General features: G+C 38.8%; 1 protein-coding gene across 3 annotated transcripts in view; it reads left to right on the forward strand.

Annotated features, from left to right (window-relative positions):
* The window catches only part of MEIS2 (Meis homeobox 2), a 187,089-nt gene that overhangs the window by 168,864 nt on the left and 6,741 nt on the right, over nucleotides 1-11,484 (forward strand). For all 3 annotated transcript variants that reach the window (XM_073348868.2, XM_073348866.2, XM_073348867.1), the window contains exons 10-11: nucleotides 9,870-9,928; nucleotides 11,324-11,434. In XM_073348868.2, the coding sequence (XP_073204969.1) occupies nucleotides 9,870-9,928; nucleotides 11,324-11,434 (170 nt within the window). The remainder of the gene's footprint in view (nucleotides 1-9,869; nucleotides 9,929-11,323; nucleotides 11,435-11,484) is intronic.

Consider the following 11,484-nt stretch of genomic DNA (forward strand, 5'->3'; position numbering starts at 1 on the left):
TTTTGAAAGTGCTGAACACTTAGCCGCTCCCAGTTTTCAAAATCTCATCCTGTGAGTTTAACATGACAAATAACACATCTTGAAATTCAAGTGTTAGTTAAGAATCAATAGAAAGGTCTGAATTCACTTTTAATGTGGACAGTCCAGTGCAAGCAAAGTAGAGTACATGCCAAATTAGCTAAAATTGTGTTCAGAGTCTCCATAAGATGTATGTATACAGACCTGGAATTTTAATGTCAGTAGTAAAACTTTCAAAGTAATTTAGTTTCTAGTTGCTTCCCATTTGCAATAAATCAAGTACAGGATGAGGTAATATACTACAACTTATGTCTATTGACTTAGCATTTTATCTTTAAGATATGAATAGCTAAGGAACTCTGTCTGTTTGTCTCCTCCCTTCCTTTCAAGTACCTTTGAAAGATCGGTTTTACGGTGCATGATAAATAACCATATATGAATAATCTGATGGCATTCTGAAAGAGTAACAGACATTGCTACAAAAATCATGACCTGCTGGGATGCTTTGTTATGTGGTATGAGGTGTGATTACATTCACTGAATTGTGTTTATTATCATTCAGAATTCCAAGGGAAATAAAAGATAATTTCCTACCTAGGTTAAAATATCATGAAAGCTTATAATGAAAAATCTGTGTGTAGAGGTTTCTTTGTGTAGCGGGAATTCTTCATTAAACTCACTGTTAACAGATTTATTCCTCTAACTGGTTCTCATTCATGATGGGTTTCACAGTATATTTGAAATCATGGGTAATGCAATCCCCTGGGGTTGTACAATTTAACAAAGTACAAATGGGGTTGTACTCAGTCATGGACTAGCTCACTTTTTGTGGCCAAAATGGAATTGTAGCAATGAAGATACAACTTTTACTCAGATAAATTAATTGCACTCTCAAATTAATTGCATACAGGATATGACTATTAGACAACATATGTAAAGTGGCAACACTAGGCTTGCGTGACCTATGTGTTAGCGTATGGTCCCCCTCTTCCAAGGACACAGATATGCACTCAGCCCACCAGCCATGGAGCCAGGGCACCATCCCATATTCTCATGCATGGTCCCATCTGACTCCAGCAGGTCACAGCACACAGTGATTTCTCCCATCTGCACGTCCCATTCGGAAAGCTATGTTTTGGCTCCACCTCCTGGCTTCCTGCTACATGCAGTGGAGGAGGTCACCAGGGGCCACTGAGCACATAAACAAGTATGTGGAAGTGGGCAGAGGCAGGCAGCCAGGACGAGGGATTACTGTGTGCCCGTTGAAATGGGGGAAAACAGTCAGGAGTGATGATTGTATTGGGTTCTGCAAAACCTAAGGTCAACACTGTATGTTTCAGTCTTCACTTTCTCTGTCTACAAAAAAAAATGGTTTCATTTTCTTGCCCCCAAACTACTGCAGAGGGGAGATTCCCATACAGTCCACATGTGCAAACACCTACTGTATGGAATAAACAAGTGTAACTCTGTAGCATTTGCACTTTCAGTATATGTACTACAAGCACTGGCTGTTAAAACAAAACAAAGCAAAAAACCCTCAAACTCTTGGCTTGAGCCCAATCATTTCCCCATGCTCCAGAATATAACCTGGTAGAAGAGCTACATGTTTAAAGACACACATTTTCTGTGAGCTAAATAAATACCAGTGTTGACAACTCTCATGATTTTATCAGGAGTTTCATGGTATTTCATGTTTAACTTAAGTCCCATCTCCCAGAGAAAAAGTGGTTAGGTGAGAATCTTGACTTTCTTTCTTTCTTTCTTTCTTTCTTTCTTTCTTTCTTTCTTTCTTTCTTTCTTTCTTTCTTTCTTTCTTTCTTTCTTTCTAAAGTAAGTTTCTAGCCCTCATGCTTGTGGATAAATGCTTGAAAATGTAACTCAAGTGTTCCCCAAAGTCTCAAAAAACCAGAAGGTAAATAAAGATATATATATATATCTATATATAGATATATATATAGATATATATATATAATGATTTTTAAGTCACTCTCATGCTTTTGGGCATCCTGTCTCATGGTTTTTGAACATTTGGGATTGGCAATACTGAAATACACAGACTTTTGAGCGCTCATAGTGTAATTTCCAAAATTGCCACCTTCTATTAGGGTGATACTTTTACAAGTGACATACAAGACATGGCAGAGGTCTGTGGAACCATCAATGAACAAAGACTATCTATCTAATAGGCAGCCAGCCCTGCCACTTTTAAAATAGCCTAATCTTCCCTGGGATACTTACAACGCCTCTAATAAAGTTATCCAATCCTGTGTTAAGAAGTTTTGTCAAGAAATACTTCCCTCTTTTTTCCCCTCTTTGAAAATCAATCATATAAGTGACTCCACTGCTCAATATTCTTAACTTAAGGAAGCCTTTTTGAGTGGCTCACATCCAAGTGTCTACATTCAGCTTTATACTTTCTTATAAGGAATGCTGCACATAAGAGTTGGCAAACAGGTGTGGCATAGAGTCAGTGAAGCAGAAACAAGGGGTTTATCAGCCATTTTTATATATTCACACATACACAAAAGGACACCTAAACCTAATTCTGTCAGTTCAAAACACACACTAGAGTGAAAAGGTTAAACAAACCAAGATGGTTAGATTTCAGCTGCAAAAATAAAAATCTGATTGATAAACAATGAATAGTTTTAAAGGGGGGGTATTTTTATAGATATTAAAACGTTGCTGCAGTTTTAGTCTCTCAGATTCCACACTTCCAGATAGCTCTGTTCCTCTGAGATTACACATTCAGGGTATGGTAGGAACGAGTCACATACATAAGCATCATGAACAGTGCTCAGCAAAAAAATCACAACGAAATTAGAAAACTTTTCCGTGTGAATTTTTTTGTCCATTTCATTTCAAATTCACAAAATATAATTAGATTTCACAACTAACCAGACAAATTATGCGTTTTTTCTCAGAAAATTGTTGAGTGACAGTGGGCTTAGTTTAAATGAAAACCAAAAAAGTTTTTTTTAGCCAAAACATTGACATTTTTCACAGTTTGAATGTTGAAATGTCATTAGGACGAAGATTAATTCTCCCATCAAAAATTACACACATTGGAGTTTTTACCTGTTTTAGGCCCATATTCAGCAATGAACGGAAGTACGTGTTTAAATCCCAGTGAGTGTTAAGCGCAGGCTGAAGGGCTTTGCTGAATGGGGGCAATGTGGAAACAGCCATTTCATGCAGTGTTAAGTGCCATGTAATGATGTTAAACAAACCTGCCAGGAAAAAAAAAAGTGTATTATATTTTGTGAACAAACTATCACTACTTACTCCTACCACTATCTGTGAACAACAATTTTTTTTTACTCAAAACAAAACTGTATTTTGCTTTGATACATGGAGCACTGAATATTTCAAAAGATTCCACTGGATGGCTCAGGGTCGTGGAAATGGGATGCAGAGAATTTTACTCTTAGTTAGCGGCTTGTAATCTAACCTGATATGGTAGGGGCCAAAACTATGAAAGGGCACAGAGCCCGGATTACTATCTTACCCCTAGAATTGACACCTCCTAATTCAGGGTTGAGGCACATAGGTTGAGCTTTGTGGAAAAACTTGCAGTAACACGCTCACTGTTGTATCTAGTAGCTGGGTAGAAGACTTCAGGCTCCAGGGCTCTCAGTCTGGTAACTTTCGTAAGTACTAAGGGACAGATTTTCAAAGGTATTTAGGTGCCTAAAGCTGCAGTTGGCTGCCGAGTGGGATTTTCAAAAACACCTAAGTAGGTGAGGTGCCTAACTCCTATTGATTTGGATTGACTGGATTGATATGGAGAGGCATCTTTAGCTGCCTAAAAGCCTTTGAAAATCAGGCTCTGTTTGTATGACAGACAGACTATGCTGCTGTAGTGCTTCAGTGTAGACACTTGCTACAGTGGCAGAAGTGGTTTTTCCTTCACTGTAATGAGTCCTCCCCCCCCCCCCCCCCGGAGGCAGTAGCTAGGTTTACGGAAGAACTCTTCCATCAGCCTAGCAGTATCTATACTGGGGCTTAAGTTGGGTTAACTACATCTCTCAGGGGTGTGAATTTTCGATAGGCCAGATCTCACATTTAATAATAAAGAAAATATATTAACATGATTATTATTATAATTACTATTACTTGTTGTTATTAAGTTAGTGCCACAATCCTTAGTGAGCTGTAGCTCATGAAAGCTTATGCTCAAATAAATTTGTTAGTCTCTAAGGTGCCACAAGTCCTCCTTTTCTTTTTGTGGATACGGTCTACCACGGCTGCTACTCTGAATCTTTAGTCAGGATCTCTGTCCTTTACAAACACCCAGGCAGACATGGTTCCTGCCCCAAACAGCTTACAATGTAATTTGAGACAAGGCACTGCTGTATTTAATCTTTGGAGTTGACTGGAAGTGTATTCTTTTTGTTGATCTATTCCTTTCTCTTTTTTTCAGTGTTAAAGAGTTGAGGGTCTTTCTATGAATGCAGTGAGTTGATTGATGTAAAGAATTTTTGTTATTTTAACATGTCATTGTCTGTTATGGATATTTTAAGTGGAATCAAGAGAGCATAGTGATACTGATGAAGTTTAGAGCTAAACTCTGTGGCCTCATATTCTACCTCCTTCTTCTCAAGAAGGGAAATTCACTTTGCTGTGGAGGACCAGCACAAGATCCTCTCTACCACTTAGGTCTCACATTGCCAGCCTATAACCTAAGGTAGTGACTGAGGCTGAATGCCACTCTGTGCTTCAACCAGCCAGTCTGGTCCCAGGTTGGGGATGAATTTTATGTTTCCAAACATTGCTGTTTTTCACCCACGTAAAACCAGACTGTTATGGCCTTATGCAGGTGAAATGAATTTCCTCCAATAGCCTTACAGTGGGGTTGAAGCAACCTGCCCAGTATAGGTCAGTGCAGGATCTAGTGCACTTGCAGATACTAATCCCCGACTGACTCACAAATGGAATGAGCCATATCTTACAAAATGAAATTTTGTACAATGAAACCAGTGGCAAACCTCAAAAATTGTATTTTAATGTGTCATGCTTGAGCATGCAGACCAAGAGATCTGTATCTTCTGAATATTTTCTTTTGCAGTTTGCATTAGTATTTCTCTGAAATTTTAGCAGAATAAACAATGGTTTATCATAAAATTAAAATGTATTAGGTAAATGTGACTTTAAAATCATTCTGAAGTGACTTCGGATAGAATATCGTAACTACATGTATTGATGCAATTAAATATTGTGTATGACTTCTTACAAAATATAGAACACAGGTTTGTGTTTAAAAAACAGTGATGTCATTTGAATAGCTGCAATTTTTACAAATATTAGAATGGTGCTAATTAGAGGTGAGAAGAAGCTTAGGTCAGCTGGTCTGCCTAAGCAAAATGCCTAACTACACTTAGGATATTCTGCAAACTGTAGAATTCACTAGTTTACCGCTACTGCTCTTTTTTGGCTGAGCACAGATAAAACACTATCAAGTAATGAGATTTCTTTTAAATGTCCACGTCATCTTACATGTTGATCTATATCCTGTTTGACTTGCTCACACAAAAAGCTCCAATGAAATAAGTGGAACCACTTGAGTGAGAAAGGCGAATAGATTTTGACCCTGTGTCATTTATGTGACTGCTTTATGTAACAATGTTAACAGAAATACCTCCTTTCATAGCCAATGCCTACTGTTTGAATTAGTAGGGGTGGTAATCTGAAATCTGCAAGATGTTGGGAGTGAGAGTTGCATTATACACAGTACACCAATTACATGTATTCTCCTTAACAATACATGCCTCGTTTATCATTCCAGGGTAAGGGCCAAATTCTGCATGTGTATGAATGCAGAGCTTGTGAAAGGTATCAAATTGACAGCCTGGAGGCTGAAGTCCCCTCTTTATACCCAGAACAGGTATGGCACATATAGCAGCAATGTGACTTTCACTCCTACACCGCTGCCAATGTGCCTGAATGTTAATATGGATGGAGAGAGGAAAGATGATTATGTGGATGGTGGACTGGACAGATCACAGGATGGGGAGTGGAGAAATCTAGGTTCACGTTCTGGCTTTGACACAGATTCCCTGTATGGCCTTGGGCAAGTCACTTAATCTCCCTCCGTATCAGTTCTTTTCTATAACTGGGAACAACAATAATGCTACCTTTATCCTACCTTTTGTTTATCCTGGCTACTCAGATTGGGACAGGAAATGTCTCTCGTTATGTGTTTGTACAGGACATAGTGAAACAGGGCCCTGATCTTGGTTGGAACTGCTATGTGCTCCTAGAATACAAATAATTATTATGATTAATAATAGAGCAGTTCTCTCCATTGGAGATGATTCGTTCACCTTTTCCCTTTCAGTCTTTGCTGGCTGGGTGAAAGCAACCATCAAGGTTGGCAATTAATGCTAAGGAACAGAGCTGTGAATTCTTGTTTCATAGGGGCCCAAATAATGCTGAAAATAGTGTTATTTGTACTTTTGTTTAATTTTTTCACTGGTCTTGTAATATCCCTTAAAAACATTTCTGCCAAAGTAACGTTACAGTGTTTCTGTAATACATGAACTGAAATATTTTGCGAGGACTAGATCTTGCTTTATTTTGGTCCCAAAAATAACACCCTGAGGCATTTAAAAGAAAAGCCTTCTGAAAATGTAAAGTCTAGACTCTAGGGCAGGGACTATGGCTTCCATTTCTCTATTATGCATCATTCACATTGATGGTGCATGAAAATTATAATACACAAACACTATTCTGTGCATTTCTGCCAGTTGTGCTGGCAGTTTATGTGATATAGTCATTGCTAATGAATATTGGACCTGATTTTCAACCTGAACGGAACTCTACATCTGCTTTTGCATCTGCAGTTTTATTGATACAAATAATTTCAGATGACGTTTTGCAGATATAGTTACTTGAGGGCATAAGTGATGCAATTTTAGGCTGGGATTTTCAAAGGGAATTAAATTTCAATGGGATTTGGGTGCCTAACTCTCCTATGCTCCTTTGAAAACCTAGATGTCCAGGTACTTGACTGTACCCCTGCCCCCTACAGCAAGGTACTTGCATGTCTAAGTGACATCAATTGCTCTTGCAATTTTTTGTATGTGCAAAATTGGAGGAACAAAAAGGAGCGCCTAGAAAGTAGGGTTCAAATTCAAGTGCTATGTTCGTTAGCAATTATATCTATGGTGGTCTTTCAGCATTTACTGGAAATATGTGGCTTTATAATTTAGTACATGTCTCCCTAGTGGATTTTTTTCTGTAAGGCAGTACAGCTTTGGGGGCTCACTTTCAGGGCTTCAGCTTCCTCATCAAAAAATACCTCCTGAATCATCGAGTAGTTCATACAGAAGAGCTAGAATTACTCCTGTGGGTTTAATAAACCTAGGGCAAAATGTCTTCCTTTGGAAGTGAACGGCTGACAAGTGCATGCAGAAACAGAGGCTGGGTTTTCAGAATTCATCCCATAAAGCCAGTATCCTGGTTGAATACGTAACACTGTCAAACCAAATTTTGTATGCTCATACATGTGAGCCAGTTGAGTCACTTTACTTTCCGGACTTAAAATGTTCTCAATGCCCTGCATTGTTGTGTAAACCCCATTGAAAAACCACTTCAGAGGACGCCCATTTTTTTACTAATGTAAACATTCTGACCAGTATCCAAAGCTATGACCTCTAGGTGAACCTTTAACCTTCCCCTTAATTATTTGTTTGAAGGCAGTGTGGAGTTCTCCTGCTGAGACTGAAGAACCATAATGCCTTGCAGCCCTGTGAGTAAGGGAGTGTTGGGAGGGAAGTGGAAAGGGACATAAATAAGGGGACCACCAGATGTAAATAATAAAAGTGGTTGGGGTTTAAATAAAAACTGAAAAAGCAATTTAGTTGCCCTAAAGAGTGGCTGGATTGAAGAAAATAGGGGCTCAGAAGACAAAAAGTGGGGGAGGGTCTCTTGTCTATGATTTTTTACAGGCCGTCCAAATAAGCACTCACTGCATTCTTTAAAACCTTGCCATCTGTATACATCATTAGAAGCTCATAGGAGAAGAGAAAACAGTCTTATCAGGCTTTTCTCTTAATCTCTATTGGCCTTAACTTTAGCTGATAAAAGGCATGCTGGATACAGAAGGTTCAGGTCAGCCCCCATTTGGTCAACGTGCTAACATTGCTGGAAAGCAGCTAAGCAAATTAAGTCCTATCAGAGACCTTTGTCTTTGGGGACGGAAACTGTGTCTAGAAGTCACAGTGTTAGAGTAGGAAATACCTCCACCAAGCTGAAATCACTGCTAGCTGAAGAAATGAGCAACAGAATCAATTCTTTGTTTTTATTTTTAATACTTGAAGTCTCCTCTTGACTAATTCAGAGGCAGGATGACATTTTTGACAACTGAGCTACACTTTCCTTGAAGAATAAAGAATGCCTTTGTTTTGGATGTAAACATAGAGATGCAAAAAAGCCCTTTGGTGTTATTTGTAGCATTTATGCATCTGTCTAATGGAATTCCCACCAGTGTGATTACAGGAGATCTAAACAAAGGTGTACTGTCTTTTGTTATCTTTGATGGACTTTAACCTGAGGGGAGCAACACAGTGGCTAGTATAGTATATGTCGGATGCCCAGCTGTGTAAGTGTTAGAATTCTACGAAGTGAGCTGATTAATTGAATTTTCCATTATTGACTGAAAAACTCCCATTAACTTCAGTGGACTTTGGATCAGGCCCAATGGCAGCTAAGGAGGCTGTTTTGGATGATGAGCATGTTAGTATTTCTGAAGAGGATTAAACACTAGTATTCAACTTCATTAGCACTCCTTAAGGGTCACTAGACTGAAGTCTGAACTGTGAAATACCAGACAAAACCTGAACATAAGCTTGAAAGTGTTCTTAAAACACAAAGAACAGGGATAAAAATAAAAACAAGTGTGGTTTGTGAGCCATAGAAAATTGCCTTGTTTTGAATAAATTGTATAAATAATATGGGGGGGGGTATTTTTACTGGGTTTGAGCTGATGTGGATTGTTGTGCATTAAACTAACAGAAAATATGCAAACTTTTTTTGTGGGTTACCAACCAAATTAAATTCAGGCTTACTAGCCAAACAACTGGCTTTACCTAATGCTCAAACGCTTCGGCCACTACTCCAGCTATGGTACCTGATTTGAGGAAAAGTTCTTTTGGGCCTAATATTAAACACATGTACCTATGACTCCCTCTTTCTACTGAGTTGAAAGGTGCCTCAGTTTATGGTCAGCAGTTGCTTAATGCTCTGCCTTGGGTGTCCCACTCTTGGCTGAAAAGGTCGCCCCCAGCTGGCACTGACCTCTAAATGACCCCTGACTTTACAGGCTTAAACTGCAGGAGTTGCAGAAGAGCAGAAGTCTTTCTGGGCCAGCACTTATTGCTGCTGTGCTGGTGATAAAACTTCAGACAGCCTAATTGATGGCTTTGCTGACCTAACAATACCTTGTGAAAGCACAGAGTGGCAAAGCCTGGTCTTCATTTATGGCCAGCTGCAAGGGTAGCTGAATCCCCTATGATGAAGAAAAAAAAAGTCTTCTAGCCTGTGAACTTTAACCAGGTTCCTAGTTACTCTAAGAAGTTAGAGAAACAGTTGTCTTGTAACACAAGTTTTCATTCACATTTACTTGTTCACAGCCTTCTGGTAGATCCAGTCTTAAACTGGCTAGTAAGATAAGCATGTTAACAAGTTACAATTTCTGAGCACTTTGAGGGAAATCTTCTAAAGTGAAGTTATATATATTTTTTACATGCTGCTGTATCGCACTGAATCCCTGCCAGAGTTAAAGCAAAGGTGTACTTAAAAGACAGAAGCAAGCTGATGAATGGACTTCTATTCTTTCTGTTCTGTTTTAGGTTTATTAATGCCAGAAGAAGAATAGTACAGCCTATGATTGACCAGTCAAATCGAGCAGGCAAGTTCCAAGTAGTATCTGTATTCAAGTCCCACAGGCGCAAATCCTCATCAAGTTATTCTTCAGGAGTCCCATCACCTGGTAAATAAATGCCTCAACTAGGCATTCTGGGAGATTATTTTTTCTTATGTCCCCAGAATTCCGCTGTAGGAAGCAACTTCACTAATTGGTGCTAATTGGAGATTTCCCACCCTGACTCTACTGAAACTGCTTTTTATTTTCTCTCTGAATTGGTAATTGGGTACAAGTACTATTGCCACAAGCAGTTTGTTTGACTGTGAGCTCTTGAATTACTCATTGCTTGTCTGCATCCAATCAGCAGGACAATCTCATTTTCTTGCTACCCACAACTCCTTGGTGTATGCATTGCTTTCACTTCTGTAGGGCTAGCTGTAAAACTCATTGTATCCATTCATTTGCTTTGACTATTCACAATATGCAACTACCGTCTGACATGCTACCATACTGACCAAAAAAAAATTATTAAAAGATTATTACTTTTGTTTAAGAATGCACCAAATCTATTCCCGTTAAAATACATGATTTCTGTAGCAACATTTTTATTTTTTATTTTTTTTAGTTTCTTTTAAAACATTCATAAGCCGTAACTGTTCAGAACTACAACTGGTACAGTGCTAATCATTCTACTTTGTAATATGCATTTCCTTAGCTTACGAGGGAGTTGTGGTTTCCTGCAATGAGGTTATGGGATAAAACTGTTCTCCATGTGGTGATGACTGTTGTCACTAACAAGGGCTTTAACTTGATGGTGATTTCGCCTGCTGCTTCACTTTAAAGATTTGAAAAGGTTATTAAGCCTTTGGGAAAATCTTCCCATGTGGCATTAAATTTCTTTTCCTCTAACAGGTAAAAAAAAAAAAGGCGGGGGGGACCCTAAAGCAACTAACCACACAAAACACTAAACCAAATACAAAGTGTATCTGTAAACATGAGCAGTGATGTCCACACACGTTAGAGTAAGTGACTGTATGTTTTTGTGTTTTAAAATAGTAATAGATTTGACCACAAGTGTCTTGCATTGCCAACTCCAAATGCTCGACTTTAAATAATTAGTAAGGAGTACACTAGGTCCTTATTTCATTAAGAAAAATACCTAGTGCTGAGAGGCACTTCCACCATTCTGCATTAAAGGTAAGTAAAGAAGCAGATCCTGTGCAAGAGGACTGACTTAACCAACTTGTTTATTAGGCCTCCTGCATAACATTGTTATTCTATAGTCCTGTAACATAATCAGCTCATAAAAACACAACCTGTTTTTAAAGCGACAGCCAAGATATTGTATATAGTGTTTCAGTGTTGAGACTGGAACAATTGCTGATTGTTTGGTATGTCTTCTCTTCTTTCTCCTCTGTGTCCACGATTGACTACAATCAGGTTTTCTTCTTGATCCTTCAGTGAGCCAAGGAGCAGCATATAGTCCAGAGGGTCAGCCAATGGGAAGCTTTGTATTGGATGGTCAGCAACACATGGGAATCCGGCCCGCAGGTAGGCCATATGTCTTCCTCCGCACTGTCAATATGTCATCACGTCCCCCC

Source organism: Lepidochelys kempii, chromosome 6, assembly GCF_965140285.1.
Source record: "Lepidochelys kempii isolate rLepKem1 chromosome 6, rLepKem1.hap1, whole genome shotgun sequence".
Classification (NCBI taxonomy): Eukaryota; Metazoa; Chordata; order Testudines; family Cheloniidae; genus Lepidochelys; species Lepidochelys kempii.